This window comes from Mobula birostris, chromosome 16 (assembly GCF_030028105.1).
Source record: "Mobula birostris isolate sMobBir1 chromosome 16, sMobBir1.hap1, whole genome shotgun sequence".
NCBI classification, from domain to species: Eukaryota; Metazoa; Chordata; class Chondrichthyes; order Myliobatiformes; family Myliobatidae; genus Mobula; species Mobula birostris.
In genome coordinates, this window is record NC_092385.1 from 32,732,900 (window position 1) to 32,753,411 (window position 20,512).

The 20,512-nt window shown below is 37.4% G+C and overlaps 1 protein-coding gene across 3 annotated transcripts in view; it reads left to right on the forward strand.

Moving 5' to 3' along the window:
* slc25a26 (solute carrier family 25 member 26) overlaps positions 1–20,512 on the forward strand; it is a 241,053-nt gene that overhangs the window by 77,168 nt on the left and 143,373 nt on the right. For 2 of the 3 annotated variants that reach the window (XM_072280527.1, XM_072280530.1), the window contains exons 4-5: positions 798–902; positions 4,156–4,203. In XM_072280527.1, the coding sequence (XP_072136628.1) occupies positions 798–902; positions 4,156–4,203 (153 nt within the window). The remainder of the gene's footprint in view (positions 1–797; positions 903–4,155; positions 4,204–20,512) is intronic. The other variant, XM_072280528.1, reaches the window with a different exon arrangement.

Consider the following 20,512-nt stretch of genomic DNA (forward strand, 5'->3'; position numbering starts at 1 on the left):
TCATCTTTAATCTTATGCCTTTTGGAAATCAGTTCATCTTTTACTAGCTTAGCTATTCGCAGTAACAGAAATTTTGGCTAGGGGTGCCCAAACTTTTGCATGCCACTCTGTCACCATATACTAGCCTGGCATTCACAGTAGAACAAAGAAATACAATAGAATGAAGGAAAAATGGTACAGGTAGAAAAAAAAATTGAAAGAATGGATGAGTGACTGGTGGATAGGTTCCAGTGGTAAATATTTACATATTTAAAACCAGGAATTAAATTTTCTTTTCATAATGGATTTCCCTCAGCCACACAGCTTCAGTGTGAAGATGAAGTCAAAAGATCATTTTTATAGACTGCTCCATGACTGGTGCATTTGACTGAGGAATGATTGTTCCTGCACTCGTCAGAAGTTGGTATTTATCACTCTTCATATCCCTGAAATGTAAAGAGTCAGAAACATCCAACTTTTTAAAGCCTTTGGTGAGAGAAGATGAGTGGCTGAAATGGAAGGATCAGATTTGGAAATACCGGAGTCTAAAACATTTAGTATTTGTGCCCAATTTGCATTTTTAAATGTGAAATTTGTTTTCTGTATGCCTTTTGTAAATGTTAGTTAAAATGGAAGTTTTCTTATGTCAATGTCTTGTTTAGGTCATTTCTATAACTGGTCCCAATTATGTGATGTAGAATTCAAAAGGTTAGAGGTGAAGTTGTGGATTTATTTTTTAAGGTCACATTTTGCAAAGTCACATTTATTGTTATCCAATGTGTAATGACCTGTCTTTATTGATGCTTCGTTTATTCCAGGTGGCATGTATCATTAGGGTTCCTACAGAAGTTGTCAAGCAGCGGTCCCAAGCTTGCCCCACTCTGGGTACTCAGCAGGTGTTAATTGAGACAATAAAACAAGAGGTAAGCTTAATTATGCTGTAAGAATGTTCTGTTGAATATTTTGTCACAATGAGTGTTTTAGTTTTTGCTGTGGGGAGAGGGGGTGGTGGAGGGTTAGTTATTATTTTGAGCCTAAGTAGGTAGCCAATAATGCTTATGCTTGCTCCCTCATTCCACTTAAATATAAATGAAAAGACTTGTGGCTCAAAGGTTTGTCTTTTATCATTTGTAACCTCCCTATTAAAACAAAGAACTTGGGAAATTGCTTGTTTCTTCAGTTTTTATGTATTTTCTACCTCCTTTTCACTGAATGCTGCAACGTTCCTACTGAAGCCATGTAATTTTACTTTGTATTTTAATACCCTGCATACCACTTGTAAAAGTGGAAAGGTATTAGTCAATTCGCAGGTGATGTGTGATGTCAGTCATTAAATTGTCTGAATGCATTTTGTATTTCACTAAGCCAGCATATCGCTTTTTGTTTTACTGGTGAAAGAAAAGTGCCTAGGTTGTCATCCTGTCAACATAATTATTCTCTGTGATTCATGGTTCCAGTTTGTGAGACTGACAGTAGTGGCCATTCTTTCGGTTTCTCATTGCCTGCATAAACTCTGTCCAGTTTCCCATAGGATGTGGCAGACTATTTGGGCTGAGTGGTCTGGTGAAGGTTAGCCAGAGCAGTGTTTTGTGCCAAATAATTCCCCTCCATTTGGCATATTCCTTGATCTGCATGGTGCAGGAATGTAAGAAGCTGTCGGGTAGTAAACTCTGCCCAATACATCATAGACACATCTCCCCTAAACTCCACCATTGGTAGTATCTACAGGAGGTATTACCTCAAGAAGAAAACATCCCCACCACTTGGGCCATGCCATCTTTTAGTAGCTACCATCTGGCGGGAGGTACAGATGCCTGAAGTCCTACACACTGGGTTGAAGAACAGCTGCTTCTCTTCAACTGTTTGGTTCTTGAACCAATCACAATACTAATGGGAAAAACTGCTTCAATTTTTTGCACAGCATATTTTTGGCGGAGAAAATCCCAGTTCTCTTCTTTTGTTGGTGGCTTTTGCTATTTATGCAATTAGGGCATGAATTATTTGTTTAATTTTGGCATAACTGATGGGTTGTCATAAATTAAAACGAAAAAAAATCAAGTCTTGTGCATGATTATACACATTCTTTTGTTCATGGTGCCTATCATGTATAATATTGAGACTTGAAGTAATGGCAAAGAAAAGAATCATGAGCACATTTCTGCCTATTTTCTTTGATAATACAGATCATTAAAAATGGAAATAACGTACTAATTCCCCAAAACCTTGCATTTCATTTCAGCTTTGGGAGAATGGGGCACTTGCAATATATTCGCGTTGGAAAAATAAGGCAAAGCAGTGTATTATGAGAAGAATGAGTGGAACATTCTTTAAGAGAAGGGCAAAGTTATAGGCACTGAATATGTCTGGAGGAGATAAATAGGCTGCAATTTTATGTGCAGTAAGAATAGTATTTTGATCCAGGCATTGCAGACAGCCTTCACACACTAGCAAATGTAATCTCACTGGTAAATTTATATGTGCATGAGTTGTTTGTCTGAGCTGCTTGCTATTTTGCTTATGTTGACTTTGTGAAAGGAAAATCAGGAATGGTATCATGCAAGGTATTTACTTAATCTGTAAGTGCATCAGTTGTTAAATTTACTTCTGAGCAGTTGTGTGATTAAAATTAAGAGATGGGCCTTCTTTTTGTTTGAAAATTACTTTGTTCTGTAATTGCATGAATCCTTTCCCTCATAGATCATATTGACAAATTTGCAAATTAGATTGAATTTTGTGCACAAATGACTCTAATTATCAAATCGACTTTATAACGTAATCATTATTGTCTGTATAGACTTGCACCATCTGGAGAATGTGCAGATGATGATGATTAGAGCCTGTACACAGGAGTCAATCTTGCATGTTGAATTTTACAGTGCTGCAATGTATCTGAGGACACATGCTGTGTGGCAACATCTTTCACCATCGGGCTTTGTTTTAATATCAAACTTGCATTAATGGGGCACAAAGGTCATTTCCCAGATGCTTGTAATTCAATTTGTTTAATTGACTTGTGAGCACAAGTCAATGTCTCAAAGGTTATAGATTATGAATCACAAATTCAGAAATTTCACTTTTCAATCATAAGAAAGAAGTCAAACATATAATTGGAATGTTTATAGACAGCTCATGATTATCATTCTAAAGTTGAAGTTTAGGCATGTTGGATAATTTTAAGAAATTTAAGCAGCAAACTAAAATATGGGAAGGAATTTATTTGTGGGCATCTCTGGCTACACCGGTTTTGGGCAAGTTTCAGTGAAGCTGGTTGAATAACAAAAAGGCATTAAGAATTCAGCTGCTTTCCCAGTGAAAATCATTTTCATTTCCCCAAGGAATTTTGTATTCATGTTGTGCAGCACGCTTTTACTCTGTCAAAGATTTCTCACTTCAGAGGAATTAAACAATATGCATTTTGACTGAACATTTTTTAATTTAAAAAAGCAGATTCTCAAATGATTTGATCTTTACTCACAACAAGTGTCATGAAGAATTCATAAGCAGCAGCTAATATTTTTATGCTGAAGAGAGAGGCAACAAATACACTGAGTAAAATATTTATTAAAAATATTACAAAACTTACCAATCAATTTCCAATATATTTATTCCTGTAAGAAGATTTCAACAATTTTCTAAACTCAAAGCCACTGTAATGGTCTTTTGGTAGCCTCCTTTATTGTTGTTATGCTTATTCATAGAATACTTTTGTTCCCATTTGTTTGTATTCATCCCCAGGTTTAAGCGGTTGCCTTCTACCTTTGTGGATGAATGAATCTTGCCAAAGCTATTTGTGTATTTTCTCAGTTGGAACTTGCTATTAAAATTTGACAAGATGATGCACATGATTGAGGATGCAGAATTTATTTTAAATTAGCTTTGGAAATTCTCATTTTCCTTTGTCCTCAAACTGTTAGGACATCTTCTCATTGCATCTGTACTTCAAGAATAGAGTCAGTTCCTTATGTTTCTCATGTTTCATTATTTCAGCTTGCTAACAATAGGTATCACATTGTTTTAAAAAAATTGTACCTTCATATTTCCAGCCTCTCTACTCTGTTTAGAAAGATGGCTCAAACATTATATTGTTGAAATGAAAATTAACAGTATGTTGCATTAATTACTTGTGAGCATTGCATAATTTTATCTAGAGAGTTACTGTTCTTCTCCTCCTCCCAGGGTATCCTAGGACTCTACAGAGGCTTTGAAAGTACAGTGAAGCGAGAGGTCAGTTAAATCATATCTTTAATCTACAGGCTTTATAAACACGCAACTGGTTTTTCTTTGTTAGAGCACTATTAACAAAACAAGACAACTGTTATCAAAAATGAGCAATTAATCTTTGGTATTTATTACCCCATCCTAACTGTAGAACTATTTTCTTCTGTTTGTGAATTTAAATGGTGGAACTTGGCAGATAATACTGTCCTCTTTTGATGGAGCCTGTGTGCTAAATGAATCTTTGCAGTGTTGAACTTTGTACCTCTGAATTTTGATGGTAGTTATACGTTTGGCAATGGTTGTTGGTTAGGCAAAGTATTAAGGAATAATTGTGAAAGGCCTTGAAACACAGACCATTTTGATGTAGTGCTCTAAGAGAGCCCTTGACCAATTTTAAATCCTTTGTTAATTATGGTCATATAAAACAGTCCTAAAGAATTTGGAGCACGATTGATAAATATTAATTTAAAAACGTAATGAAACAAGTTTTACTTACGTTGATTGTTAATTCAGGATTGGTAGTCCCGTTCAAATGAATGAAGTGCATTATATGCACCCGCACCCTGGTGTAAAATTGAAGGGCTTAATTCAGTCCTTTAGCTCAGATGTTCCTGTTGCACCTTTGAGCCCAGTGCTGAATTTGGAAGTGGAGTAGGTTGTTCAGTGCATCTGACATTCAACTCACTTCTGCATTGTAATGGAAACCAGGAATGCACTGAACTGCACAATATGTCCATGTTTCTCTACCTGGCCAGTGCACCCTTACACAGCTGTTGACTGAAGGGCAGCATTACTTGGTCAATGCTCCCTCTAATTTGTAATGACCAGTCAGAGCAAAAAATCTTGTGTGGCCCAATTTTTTGCCCAGTGACAACAACATGTATGCGCTGAATAATTTCTTCAATATAAACAGTAGAAATAAGCCAGTTCGAAAATCTGCAGACAAATTATTGCAAACTCCACGTTGTCAACACCGTATGCATCAGAAAGGGAAATGTGATTGTGTGTACGATAGTGAAATATACTTAACATGCCAACGAGGTAGAAAGTGACAACCTTTTGTGTGTGCAGTTTAAATTTCTTTGTGCACTAGTAGCGAAATATATGTGTGCGCGCACACATGCACGTCTTTGAGGGAACATTGTACCTGACCCAATTGCATTGGCCCTGACTGGATCAGCTCACAGTCAGTTGTATTTTCTAATGTTGCAACATTTAAATTAATATGAGTTCATTTAAAATCCATAAGGATAATTTTATGTACATTCCTTTTCAGAAACATAGTTTATTGCTGATCTTAAATGAAAGGATTTATAAGAAACTGAAATTTTGATGCTTGCAATTATTTTTTTTGAAAACATGACTAACACTGGATTGGTGTAATCAAGGCAAAATTTATGATGTTTGTATGGACAACTGTTTTAAAGTGAATCCCAGCAGATTACTTTATATACCAAGGATTAGGGCAATTGATTTTTTTCAAATATGAGGAATAGTTATTCTTTCTAGTGTTTGTATTGTAATTAGATGGATTGCAACAACTGCAGCAATTGACCTCAGCTTGGTTATGATTGGTTGACCATGTGGGTGACAATTATTTCCAACCCTGTTGAAAAAAGATCCTATTATATGTGGAACAACAAACTTCCATGTACCTTTTCTAACAAACACCAAAATGGCAAAAATAACCATATTTTTATATCTTTGTGATATAAGTAAAAGGAACAGCCAAATTGTGCAGAGCAAGGTCCCACATAGCAGCAGTAGCCTTAATTGCCAGAAAAACTACGATGTCAAATAACCATTTGGAATAAACTGAACAAATTCTTCACATTCTGTGGACTGATCTCCAGGGCTAGGTTCCTCTTAAAGAATATTTTTTTTCAATATGAAACAGCTGTAGTTAAATCTAGAGACAATTTATCGCAAATCGTATTACAATGTATTTGCAGATGGCAATCAACAATTTTATTTTATGGTTATGGAACATTTAATGAACATTTTGTGTTTAATGTAACAATTCAGCTGGAATAAAAACAGATATTTAACCTGACAGTTCATTTTCCTACTCTATTTTTCAATATTTGCCTTTAGTTTTAATTACTTAAGGAAGTTCATTTATTGACCACATAAAATTAATAGCAAATTGCTGAAAGTAAGTACCATCTGGCACATAATCATCATCATGCCTACATTAATCCTCTGAGTCAAAGAAAATGACTGTTACACTGCTACGAAAGTTGAACTAATATTATGCAAATAAGTTGCATAAAGTTACAGATGTGTGATTTATTCATCAGAGTTTAAAGCAATGCAATTATTCATTCCATTCATTAACATTTTCACTCAACAATCACATAATTTAAACAAATTACAATATTTTAAGCATTTTTGAAGTTAACTGTAGACTGTGGATGTTCAGAGATTTTTCTTAAGTGAATGTTGTAGAAGTCACTGTACCTGTCACCACAGGTGTGAGTAAGTTTGAAAAGTATTTTCCAACCTTTTCACAAATGCAATGTTCTTTGCTGTCAGGTATAATAAAGGTTGTTCCCAGCACCCGTTCTTCGCTGTTGTTTCTAATCTATCAGCTACTTTTAATGAATATTATGATTCTTCTGCCCTCAAACTTACAGCATATTTCCTTAATTTAAAAGCTGACTGCAGCCCAGCCTGTGCTTCTTCAGCTGTTGATGATTCCATTGGATTACTAACTTGACACTGAAGGTTTCAGGGTTTTTTCCTCTTGACTCCTAAGGTTTGGGTAAGCAAAGGGTGAAACTTTGAAGTCAGCAGCAGCTGATCTAACTGAGCAGTTTCTAACTTTTCTAAACAGATTTAAAGGTGAAAAAGGATCTAATGCTTTTATTTATTTTATTTCAGATAACCAAGCTTTTTTAAAGCTACTCAGTGCCTATAATTGTTGAATATTTAATATTTCCAGTAATATTTGAGTAATATCGTAAATATATTCTTCTTTACATAATACATTGTGGGTTGAATGTAAAAGTAAGTGACTAGAATATGTCATCACACCACCAATTTCATAAGTACGCACCTCAGTTAAAGGTAAAAAGGAGACTAAGAGATGCATTCCCAGCTCCATGCTTCTTTTCAGTTACCTTGATGAAGTGCAGTGAGACGTTCATGTTAAAAATAGTGGAGCGGCACGTACTGTGAGAAGGGACAGAGGCGGTCGTGTTTATATAAAACAAGGGCAGAAAACGGAGTAAAATTGTGGGATCATAAACAGTGAGTTCCTTGTGATAATAATCATAAAATAAAGGAGAAATGGCTGGCTACATTGGAAAGATGATGCGTTTGGTTGCACAAGAGATAACTGGAAATTGTATACTGAGCGAATTGAGCAATATTTTAAAGCAAACGGAATAGCTGATGGAGAAGTGAGTGCCAGTTTTATTGACTGCTTTGGGTTTAAAGGCATACAGTTTATTTGGAAGTGTTACTGCTCCAACCAAAGCAGCCAAAATGAGCGTTGCTGATGTCATGGAAGAAATGAAGGAACATTTAGAACTGAAACCATTGTTGACTGAAGAATGCTTCAGATTTCATAAGCAGAATCGAAAGGGAGTTCATTTCAGCATACATGGCTGAATTGAAGAGGTTGTCTTGCGCATTGTCAGTTCAGTGATGGGCTTAATTATGCACTGAGAGATCATTTAGTTTATGGAATCTTACAAAGAATCATTCAGAATTAGCTCCTAACTGAAACAAAACCTACATTTAAAAGAGCGGTTGAAATAGCTCTATCATTGGAAACAGCAGAGACACAATTGAGTTCCAGTTAGGAATGAAAATGAGCATGAACAAAATTGCAACACCTAAACAGAAACCAGCTGGCCAGACAAATTCTGTTACCATTGTAGCAGGGGCTCATATACATCAGGCTTAAAGGTAAAACTTGCAGAAAATGCAACTAAGTAGGACATATACGAAGAGCATATCAGGCAGGCAAAATAATTAAACAGTACAAGGAAGAGAAAAAGCAAAATGATCTAGTTGCATTTTGAAAAAGAACACTAATCTGCATGCTGTTGATGAAAAAAATCCGATTATGATGAGAGTGACACAGGACTGAGTAGCCTTGTGACTTACAATCTGAAAACCAACAATAGGCAAAACATGGCTTACACCAGAAGAGAATTGTAAATTAATTAAAATGAAATTGGACACTGGCTCGGCTGATTCAGTGATTCCACAAAATGAGTTTGAATGGCATTTCAGTGATGCTTAACTGAAGCTGCAGATATCGAATGAAGAACTGAGATTGGAGAGAAGAGAACTCTGTGGGAATGACATTTGTAACAGTGAAACACAGCAACCAACAAACGACATTGGACTTTTATGTGGTAAAATCAGGAACCCAGCACTTGTGGAGGTGTGATTGGCTCAGATAACTACAACTTGATTGGAGATACATCCTACATCCCCTGCAACAGAGTCAACTGAAAGTGAATTAAGAAAGATACTGGACAATGCAGCAGCAATCAAGGGTATAATAGTGTCAAACTTGCCATACCCAAGTTTTACAAAACCTGTTACGTGGAGGCAGAAGGAATTCGGTCCTAGGTCGCGTGGAGTCCATGGGCAATGCCTGTAGCCAAGAAGGATGGGTCTGTCTGGATCTGTAGTGATTTTAAGGTCACCATCAACCCAATTCTGAAAATAGATTAATACCCCTGCCCAGGATAGAGGATATCTTTGCAAACCTTTCTGGAGGGAAATACTTCAGCAAAGTGGACTTAGCTAAGGCCTACCAACAGATGGAGATGGAAGAAGAGTCCAAAGTGTTTCTTGGCATAAATACTCACAAGGGGCTTTATCACTATAATTGACTTATTTTTGGAGTAGCATCTGTACTTGCACTATGGCAGAAAGCTATAGACCAGGTGCTGCAAGGTTGCCCAGGTGCTCACTGTTACCTGGATTACATCATTGTTACTGGTAAGGATGACAAGTAGCACCTCCAAAATCTCAAGACAGTTTTGAAAAGATTAGAAGATGAAAGGTTCAGAGCATGACCGTCAGGTGTGAATTATTTAAACGAAGTATCACTTGCTGTGATTACACCATCAGTGCACAATGATTACATAAGTGTGCTGAGAAAAATTAAGCAGTGGTGGATGCCCCAAAGCCAAAGGATGTGTCACAGTTGAATCAGAATCAGGTTTAATATCACCGGCATATGTCATGAAATTTGTTAACATTACGGCAGCAGTACAATGAAATACATGATAAACAATATAGAGGGGGAAAAACTGAATTACAGTCAGTATATATATGTCTCTTAAATAGATGTTAAAAGTGCAGTCTTTTTAGGATTTGTCAATAACTATAACAGGTTCCTGCCAAACCTGACTACTGTGCTCCACCCCTTGAACTCATTACTACAAATTGGGAAGAAATGACAAAGGGGAAAGCAGTGTGAGGTGATTTTCCAAAAGACAAAGGAAATGGTAGTGGCATATTATGATCCACATTGTCCAGTGAAGCTTGCCTGTGACCCCTCACCTTGTGGTATAGGTGTAGTTGTGTCACATGTTATGAGTGATGGATAACCTTTGTATCACATTCCCTTACCGCTGCAGAGAAAAATTACCCACAGATTGACAGAAGGGCTTTGTGTTTGGTTTGGGATGTAAAATGTTTCAAACAATACTTGTATAGGCGAGAGTTTGCCCTCATTACTGATCACCAACCACTACTGTTACTTTTCAAACCACAGAAGGGTGTTCTATTAACAGCAACAGCATGAATACAGAGATGGGGCTCTGTTTCTTGGAGAACACAATTACAAGATTGAATTCAAGAGGATAAGTAGTCATGAAAATGCTGATGGATTGTCCTGTTTACCTTTGGAAAAGTTAATATCTGAAGAATTTAGAAAAGGGGACACTCCTCTTGATGTAATTTCCCTAATTCAAATCTCTATTCTGGGTTGAGATGATCCAAAGTGAAACCAGAAAATACCCCATACTGTCTCAGATCTACGTGACAACACAAAATAGCTGAAATATGCAACAGGAATTCCAATTCCCCATTTTTACCAGCGCCGGAATGAGCTTGCCTTTGATGGAGGTTACCTTATGTGGGGTATTGAGAACTGTTGTACTATCCAAACTGGGATAGAAGTCTCAGAGGAGCTACATGCTGGTCATCTAGACGTGGTTAAAATGAAAGTGTTTGCTGAAAGCTTTGTTTGATTGCCTGGAATAGATCAGCAGATCAAGGGCTTACCATGCACTGTTCAGGATGCCAACACATGCAGAAGACAAGTGTGCAGAGCTGTCAAAACTACTTCCTGCAGTCCCAGAGACAACTTCTATAACCTCTATGGAGGGTGTCCCCTGAATCTGAGATTGTTTCCCTGGTCACAAATTTCTCCTGCCAAGTAGAGTGACACCCCTTATCTGGAAAGATATTATCTCACAAGAGTAAGAAGTCTTCCTCAGCAATTAAATCTTTAGGCCTGACTGGGTCAATTTAAAATTTACTATGCTCTGGATGTCTATACAGTTGTATTATATAGCTTATATAATATGTTGTATTATATGTTGTAAATAATGGAGGTTATTTGAATGGCCTTTGACAACTCCTGGCCTTCATGTGTGGCTTAGCTGCTAAGCCCAGTGGAACCGGTTCTACTGACAGGAGAAGGGGCAAAGGCGAGTTTTTGATGCCTTAAACCAGTTGCTTCGGGCAGATGGGGCTTGTCAGTTGTGATTGACAACGCATCCAGGATAAGGAAAACTCTGTTCTCAAGCCTTCACTGCCTTGTGGCTATACTTATTCTGGAGTAACCCAGCGGGAAAAATCAGGAGCTGGAGGCGCTAAGACAATCCTATATTGAGTTCAACGCAGATTGGCAACATCCGCAACGCTGCTGGTGACAAACTGTATCGGACTCTGCCATTCCTTTGGGTTCATCAGATGCATGGAGAGGGGAAGCTTGCTACATACGCAACTGCTTGCTGTCCAGATCGTACTGCCCTGGCTTGCTTGCGTATCTAGACAGCTAGGATGCAGCATCCATGGTGGATCCTGACCAGCGGAGACCTCATCAATAAGTTGTAATACATTCCGCATTCAGTTGGAGTTCATTGCTAAGCAGGGAGGAGTGTTGTGTATTTAATATTTCAGTCATATTTGAGTAATGTTGTAAATGTTTTGTTTGATTAAACAATCTTTTTTGTTTACATAATGATTTCAGGTTATATATAAGTGTATGTGAATGACATACATCATCACGCCACCACATCATAAGTGTGCACCTCGCTTAAATGTAATAAAAGTATGTAGCCCCCCCCCCGGCCACCCTGAGGGTCGCTCAGCTCGCTGTCGTCTAGGGAAACAGCCCTGGGCCCCACCAAACTGGGTAATAGTTTGTGTGGATGCTGTGTGATGTACCCCACCCCGCCCAAATAACAGACAATACACCAGATGCAATTAAATGATTTACAGTTTATAGATATTACTGGAACTATATAATTAAGAGAGAATAAAATATAAAAGGAAAAAAAAAGGCACCACACTTATCAAAGTTCAATCTCTTCATGCACAAAACAGTTGGAGCTCAAGGACCCTCTTCTTCACCCTGCGACCCCTCGGACCACCACGACCGGCCGCCTGGGACCACCAACGGTGGTCGACCAGACGCTCCACACGAGTCCGTCTCCGTCTCCTCGCTGAACTCCCTCCTCGGGGTCCGACCCCGTTAGTGGACATCACAGCACCTCATCCATCCTCTGTCTCGCTCTCCTGCCTTCTGCCCCAAAACCCGGCGCATACAGTATCTTCAAATCCACCAAAACCATAACAACCATCCCAATTGGTTAATAGCACCCTCTTATCGCCCTCTAAACCAAAATAAGCTGCTAGCGCAAACTTTCTCAGCGTTTAACACAACAAAGCCGCATTCCCAAGATTAGCGTAACAAAGACGCCATTTTAATTAGCCTAGACGACAGCGAGCGAGCGACCCTGAAGGTGGCTGGGGGGGCTACAGCAGTAACATAAAAGTCGAAACCCCCTTACAAGTAAAAAGAAAACTAAGACATGCATTCCCAGTTCTGTGTTTCCTTTCAAGTACTGTAGTTTTATGTTTTGGAGTTACAAAACATAACAGTATTCTAACGTTTCTCTTTATCGTTGCACAATTGGAGATAAGTTTGACTGATAATCCAGGATAATGACTTCGAACTGTTGTTAACAGAAGTTTGATTTCTAGTTGTTATATTTCATTAATTGAAATTATCTAAGTATGAGATAGGTCTTCTGTGAACCATCTTCTCCGTAAAATTATATGCAAAACTATATGCAACTTGTAAATACATGTGAGAGCATTACGGAAGAATTTATCTGATGTGAGAAGTTTCTGTGCACACATTGTTCTGGCTCAAGGTGGCAGAAGCACACAACTTTGTCTTTCAGTATTTGCTAGGCATCCGTGGGAATATTCTATGGGAAAATTCCTTGAACCATCTATTCCTGCTGCAGGCAACACTAGGATTGCTGATGTGCGATAGGAGGAAATTATCAACGTCAGCATGTTTCTTTCCAACATCAACAGGAAAGCTGAAGGTTGTGAAGTGTCAGTGTTGGTGTCAGCTCATGTCCAACCCTGTTATTTCATTGAACCAACAATATACAGAAAGGAGCACATATGCAGTTGTAATTCTCTGCCTGATAAATTCTCAATCAGTTGCTTCCTTGCACATTCACTGACAGCTGTCTTATAATTAGTGCTGGAAGCTAAGTGACAATCGTAAGGCTGTACATCAATTGAAGTTAGATATCATAGCCTTGACAATCAACAATAGCACCAATAAACATTAACTGTGCAGTTTTACTTTAAACAAGTATATTTGCACAGATGTTAAATGCTTTGGGATACCTGACCCTGCTGTCAGTTATTTCCCCAACAAATAGCTTAAATTGAGAACCAGTTCCTTGAGTTCTGTTTGTTCCCAGGATGCATCAGATTGTATTCCTTGTCCTTTCTCACACTTGGAGTAATATTATCCCATAAAGTGTAAGCAATGTGTTCCTCAACAAGTTTGAAGATAAGATTTCTCATTCAGGCCAAATACTGCATTCATCTAGGGATGGGAGGAATAGGGTTATTAATTGCAATTAGACTTCTGGCATAACACTGAAGGTTTCAATTTATTTCCTACCAGCTTTTCAGTATCAACCAATGATTCTAGTTACTTAACACTGTCAGTTACGCCAGTGGCGTTTGGGCAGCTGTGAAGGTCCTCAGTCCCTGCTGGTGTTCAGGGGTTCCTTCATCATGACAGTGGCTTCCTCTCGGTTTTCACTACTGCCAGTCACACAGGTTTAGTGTGGAGTCTCAGTAATACCATCGTAATCAGATGTAGAAGGATTCCTTTTTGCTGTTTTACCTCTCAGGGTTGTTAGCCCTGAGCTGAACTCCTGAACCTGGAGGACCGGTGGACCACTCTACCCTTTAACCTATTTGGTATGGGTAACCCTACTAAGAGACAAAGCATAAAACCCTGATTCCAGCCAATATAACTCTCCAGGGCATTGAGGCAAGCAAGTGTCCAAACCCAATGACAAGGTTGCGGTTCTCTTGGGGGAATGATAGTTGCTGGGCCTTATTTCAAACCAAGCACCAGTTCATTTTGGAAGTAATTGATGATCCTGAAGTGCAGCTGTATAACCTGTCAAGAAGCAAGTGTTGAATTGGAACTAACAGTATGTGAATGTCTTTCTGGTAGAAAAGGAAGCACTGAGATAAACGCCACAGTTTCTGCAGATGCTGGAGATCCAGAGTAACACATACAAAATGCTGGAGAAGCTCAGTCTTGATGAAGGTTTATTCCTTTTGATAAGCTGCCTGACCTGACAAGTTCCTCCAGCATTTTATATGTGTTACTAAGATGTTTAGTTGTCCAACTACCATATTTATATTGAGCGGAAAATACATTGAAACAACCTCTCTCATCACTGTTCATTATCTTAACCATATTTCTTCAAAATCTGGTGGTTGCCGCTGAGTTTATTTTGTACAACTGGCCTTAATGCCTCAGGGTTGACCATTGATGTTGATGTGTAGAAATTGATCGTCGCTTAATAAGATGAATACACTGGGAACAATTGGTTATGATTTTGGTGACATAAATTCCTTGTGTATCTCACAAATGTCAAAATGATAAATTTAACATTTTTCTTTCTTCAGCTTATTTTATGGCTGTACATCCATTTCTCCTGACATTAAAACTGCCAGTCACACCCCTTCTTCCTCTAATTGTTATTTTCCTGGCCTTCTGCATATTCCCTGTGCTTTCAGCTTTCCCTCACCTCTCCTCTCAGCTTCTCCATTTCCTTTTGATTACAGATCTGTGAAGCACTCCCAGACATTTATCTGCACTGTTTGCATTGTTCCTTCACCTTTATCTTCAATGAAGAATTCCCATTCAATGTAAGCTTGTAAAAAAAAGGCTAACTCATCAATATTTAATATTATTTTGTGTCTGTGTTATGAATCCATTTTAGAGTATTTGCAATGCATCTAGTTGTCCTGTTTTATTTTGAATGGTGCTTGCCTTTCACTTTGGATTTGGAAATGTTTGTCTGGTGGTTCAGTAACTGATCTGTGTTTGATGATTCGGCACAATGTATTTTCCTTAACAGAAGTTAAGTTTGAAAAGTTTGAAGTTCTGATTTGTTTAAATTTAACTGATTTTGAGTTCAGCAACAAAAATTGTGGACCTGGTACATGCAGGATTGGAGCAAGCATTCAAATAAGCTATTAATTTGAATTGAGGTTTAGATAAAGAATGAATTGCAATTCTTATTTAGATCAACAACAAAACTTAAATGACTTTGAATCTACCGTATGTCATCACTGTGTTTGTACTTGCCCTTGACAATAGCAATCGAAAAAATTTTGCAGTAAAATAAGAGAAATTGAAAGGATTTTGTAGCAAATGTCTGGTTACCTCCATAGAAACAGAAAGGACAGGATACATAATGACATAAACCCTTGACCTCAAAGAAAATTCTGTTCAAAGGGTGTTCAAAAAGAATTATCGTGGGATAAGGAGTGAAACATGCAGAACAGGTACGTGCCTGAGCTTAGATTGGCTGGTGACACATAGAACATTAACAAATGCTCTGTGGTCATCTCTTATGGATATTAGTTTTATGAAGATAATGTGATATTTATTTGAAAGGGGAAGAGTTTTCTTTATTTTTCAAGACTTAGTTAGATTGCGACATCACCTGTTTCACATCAAAAAGGAGTAAAATTCCATTTAGTCTTTATTTCCAGCCTCACTAAACAAGTGTTGTTTAGCCTACCAACATCTGGAAGCAGAAAAAGAGTAACAAGCTTAATTTTTTTTATTTCTCTGAGGGATTCTGCATAAATGAATAAATTTAGAACCCTGTGCATACTGATTTTGCATACTAACAATTAGATAAAACACATGGTTACAAATGGATGCTATTCTCCTCAGAATTTGTTTTGACATATGTCACAGAGGTAATTAATTTTCAGTCTGCTATCTTTGTGTGAGATGTGACCCTGTCTAGATAACTTTGTTTATGCAAGGTGGCAGAACTCCAGTGGCGGTTTAATTGGGGTCTTTTCCATCATGTATATTCATTAACCAACCTTCAAAACTGATTTCTGAAGAAATATTGCTTTTTTATGCATTTGCCATATTGTGAAGTGGGACAAATTACTGCCTAATGAAATGCTATTTCCTTTCAAAATTAAGGAAATCACAAGTGGCCTAGCATTTAGCATAAAGCCCTAAAAAGATCTTTAGTAAGAGTTCTTGGTATCCTCTCCCTATTAGTAACATTTATTACCATGGAATTCAGGGAATTGAAAGATTCATTTGATATACTGCCCTCAATAAATTCCTTAATGTCCCAGTATATATTAGGGGAGTGGAAGGATGGTATCAAACATATTTTAATATTGATGTAGAAATATTGACAGTGAAGGGATGTGAAAATGCCACACAAGCTTTCTCGGATGTTAAATCAATCGCACTATTGTCATCTTCAGTAAATGCTTGGAATACTTGTGCAATGAATACTGCACAGCCTAGAATATCATATTTTAAAAGAAATCTGAGATGGTAATATTTTGCCACTTTCAGCAAATGTTATTACACGTGTATGTCAGGGCTGACTTCAGTTACAATGTTCCTAATTTTTACAGGACATTGATTTGAGGTCTCCAAACTCTCATTGTGACCTTGACTTAGACATGAGCAACAGTTGTTAATCCACATCCTGGAATATTGACCAGTGACCTAAAAGGAAAGACAGCTGGAGAAATGAAATGGATGGCAGCTTTAGAGTGATAAATTGAAATCTGAGAATATTGCTGAAATATGTAACACAGAAAGGTTGTCCTCAGTGAAGAGGTACTCTACCTTTTAGAATGGAGTGAATAACTTCACCAAAAGCAAGAGAACATGGTGGAGTCATGATTTAAATACAGATTGATGGATACCAATCCAGGCACACTTATTTTGTATGGCAAAGGAGAGTAAAGTAATTGGAAAAACAACTACAGTCCATTTTTGTTTTACTTTTAGAAATAGATTATATTTGTGTAAATAGGAACATTTTGAACCTTCTTGGATTATTTGAAGTATTTTAATTGGATAAGGCATCACACTCCATTATAGAAGAGCATAATTCACAACATTTAAATTATATTTTCAGTCCTGAAGCAATGACATATTGTTTGAAATGTTATTTGGTGCATTATCGGAGATAGTTAAGATTGTAATCTGTGGATATTCATAAAATATATTGATCCATGAGCAGACCTCTGTCTGAGAGTCTCCTAGTAAATTTCTGTCTCTAACACAAGGCACTTAGAGCAATCTTAATAATCCAGGCTTTTTAATTCTGGAAATAGAAACAAAAGTCCACAGCCTGGAGTTCATGAATCCTCATTGGCTCTGGTGCTTGTTATTCTTTTCAAATTCATCATTGCTTTTGTTTTTTTTTTGTTTCCATTTACTTCCCACTTACTTCCCACTTACTTTTACTGATTTCTTCTTGTGATTTTCTTAACCCCCCCTCATCTATTGGACTTGCATTTTGAAAATGAAGCACTCTTGATAAATTTGTGCTTCTGTTGTGATAAGTAGCACAGAACATTATACCAATGTAGTTTAAAATACCCAACTTTAAGTAAAATAGTTGAACACTACACTATGATTTCTTTGAATTTAAAATTGGCATTTTGGGTAATACATGTAAGAACAGAAGAAAAGAATGAATGACATCACAGTTTCATTGTTTTAATTATTATATGATGAACATACTAAATAATTTTCAGAAGGCATTTGATAAGGTTTGGCACTAGAAGTTATTGATGAATATAATTCTCATGGTATTGCTTTGACAGAATATTGGAGGGCAAAGAAAAAAATGCGTCTTTTAGTTGTGACAGGATGTAACCAAGTGATATGCCACTGTGATCAGTAGTGGGGGTATTAATCAATTGAATGACAAGCATGAAGGTACTAGAATTATAATTGCTAAGTTTGCTGATAGCACAAAGTTAGGTAGGAAAGTAAGTTATGAATCAATACAAGGAGGCTGCAAAGAAACTTAGGTAAATGGTGAGAGATTGCAGAGTTTGGAGAAGCCTAGGATCTGAGCCTAAGTATCCTAGTACAAAATACACAAATACTGCAAGCTGTGAGGAAAGCTAACAGAATGCTTCTGTGTATTGCAAAGAGAAATGAATGCAAAAATGCAGGTTATGTTTCTGTTGTTGGGCACCTTTGGTTCTGTGTACAGAAGGTTTCTTTATTTATGGGAGGATGTAAATGTGTTAGAAAAAGCAGAGATAGTTTACTGGACTGATACTAGCAATAGTTAGATATTATCGGGAAGATGAGAAAAGCAGGGCTTGTATCCAATGGAGTTTTTAAAAAGTGAGAGGCAACTTAATCGAAACAGATCCTCAAGGGTCTTGACAGGATGAAGTGGAAAGGATGTTTATATTGCAGAGTCCAGAAACAAGTTCTTGGCCTCTTAAGGTTGAAATGAGGTGAAAGTTTCTTTTCAGAGAGAGTCATGAGTCTTTGGGATGCTCTTCTTTGAAGGATGTTGAAGTAGAGTTGAACAGATTCTTGATAAGCAAGAGGACGAAAGGAGACTGGGAATAGATGAGGATACAGCCGTGATTTTAATGAATGGTGGAGCATCCTGTGGAGACCTTGTGGCATGTTGCTGCTGTTGCTGTATATATTATTGTCGAAGTATTAGGTTTATGCTTCATCTAAAATCAGTGAATTCAGAACTACATTAAATTTTTAACCAAAAATTAACCTATCATTGTTGAAAATATTCAATGAATTACAGGCATGGCATATTTCAATTGATTTTCACTAGAATTTCTTTGGATCTTATTGTAAAGACTACAGAGATGGTAATTCCAGAACTGCTACAAACGTACAGATTGCCTACCATCAGTGTAACTGCTTCTTTGTTTGTATTCATTGTGCACAAATTTCCTAATGGTTTATCTCCATTAAACAACTAAATAATTTCCAACTTAATTTTAATGTGGTGATAATTACAATTAGTTGCGGAAGATTATTTAATGTTAATTTGTCAGTTGCAAAATGATTAGAGAAATCTTGGATTTGTACTATGTTTTTTCCTGTTCTGGTATATACCAAAGTGCTATCTCTTCAATGGATAATTTGTAAGTTTGTTGTTTATTATATAGCTACAAACATACAACAAACAGGAAGTTAAATGAACGACTAAGTTATTTATTGTATTAAAAACATGCAGTAAATCTCTGCAGCACTTTAGGCATTTTGACATGGTACTAAATAGAAAAAAAAATTGGTGCTAAGAATATGATAATGCTTGTTGATATATTTCATTAAACCTTCTAGTGGGCATAAATAATTAGAAGGTAATGAAAGGAACATCTCTCCTGAAAGGGTTTTGTATAACTGAGATTGAGGATGAACCTTGGGAATGTATAAGGAGTCAACTGTAGTTTAGCAAAGAAATGGAGGTGTCTTCTCCAACTAGAGGTGAAGTTCTCTGTCTGGAGAGCCCCACAGATGAATATTAGGACTGCTTGAAACTTGCTGTGTGCCAACTACATTCACAGAAGCTAGTGAGGGAATAGTTTTGGAGGACATAACTCAGAAATTATAAAGTTTTCTGGGCAGTTTATCTAAATGGCAGAATAATGCTATTGAATGCAAATGAATTGAAATATTGTTCTTGGGTTAATGATGTTTTAAAAACAAAAGTTGAAGGAAATGCCAATCTGCAAATCAGTGCTAAGCTCATTCAGTGCTGAATTGTAAAGTCAAATTCAGAGGACAGGTTTGTGTCCCATTCAGTCATTGCCATTATCACAGTAGAACAACTGTAGCAGGTCATTGGAGAACTTTAATGTACTGTTCTGAACTTGAACTCCAAGATATCCCTGTAGTCAATGCTCTGAAAGATCCTGCAATTTACTTTCCTCTTGCATCTGACCCCCCACCCCCAAAAGGGCATGCATCATCTCAATATAGTCCAGATTAAAGTCCATCTGACATTTATCCTGACTGATTTGTAATTGATCTAGAAGTTCACTAATCTGGACAGAATTGGATGCACTTCTGCTCTGGCAGGGTTTGCAGGCCATTACTTCCAACAAAATGAAACCTAACATCATGAATGGCTCTGCTGTTTCACTCCCAGATGAGCGCAACACCTTTTATGCACACTTTGAAAGGGAGAATAAAGCTATACCTGTGCGAATGCCTGCAGCATCTGTTGACTCTTTGACATCTGACTCAAAGGCTGACTTCAGAACATCTTTCAAGAGGGTGAACCCTTGTCAGGCCCTAATGGTGTACCTGGTAGAGCTCTGAAAATCTGTGCCAACCAACTGGCGGGAGTGTCCAAAGACATCTTCGATGTCTCACTGCTGCACTTGGAGATTCCCACCAGCTTCAAAAGGGTGACAATCATACCAGTGCCGAAGAAGACCAGAGTGAGCTCATCAATGACTATCACCCAGTGGCACTCATATCTACTGTTAAAGAAACATAGAAAACCTACAGCACAATACAGGCCCTTCGGCCCACAATGTTATGCCGAACATGTATTTACTTTAGAAATTACCTAGGGTTACCCATAGCCCTCTATTTTTCTAAGCTCCATGTACTTGTTCAAGAGTCTCTTAAAAGATCCTGTAGTATCCACTTCCACCACCGTTACCAAAAGCCTATTCCACGCACTCACTACTCTCTGCGTAAAAAAAACTT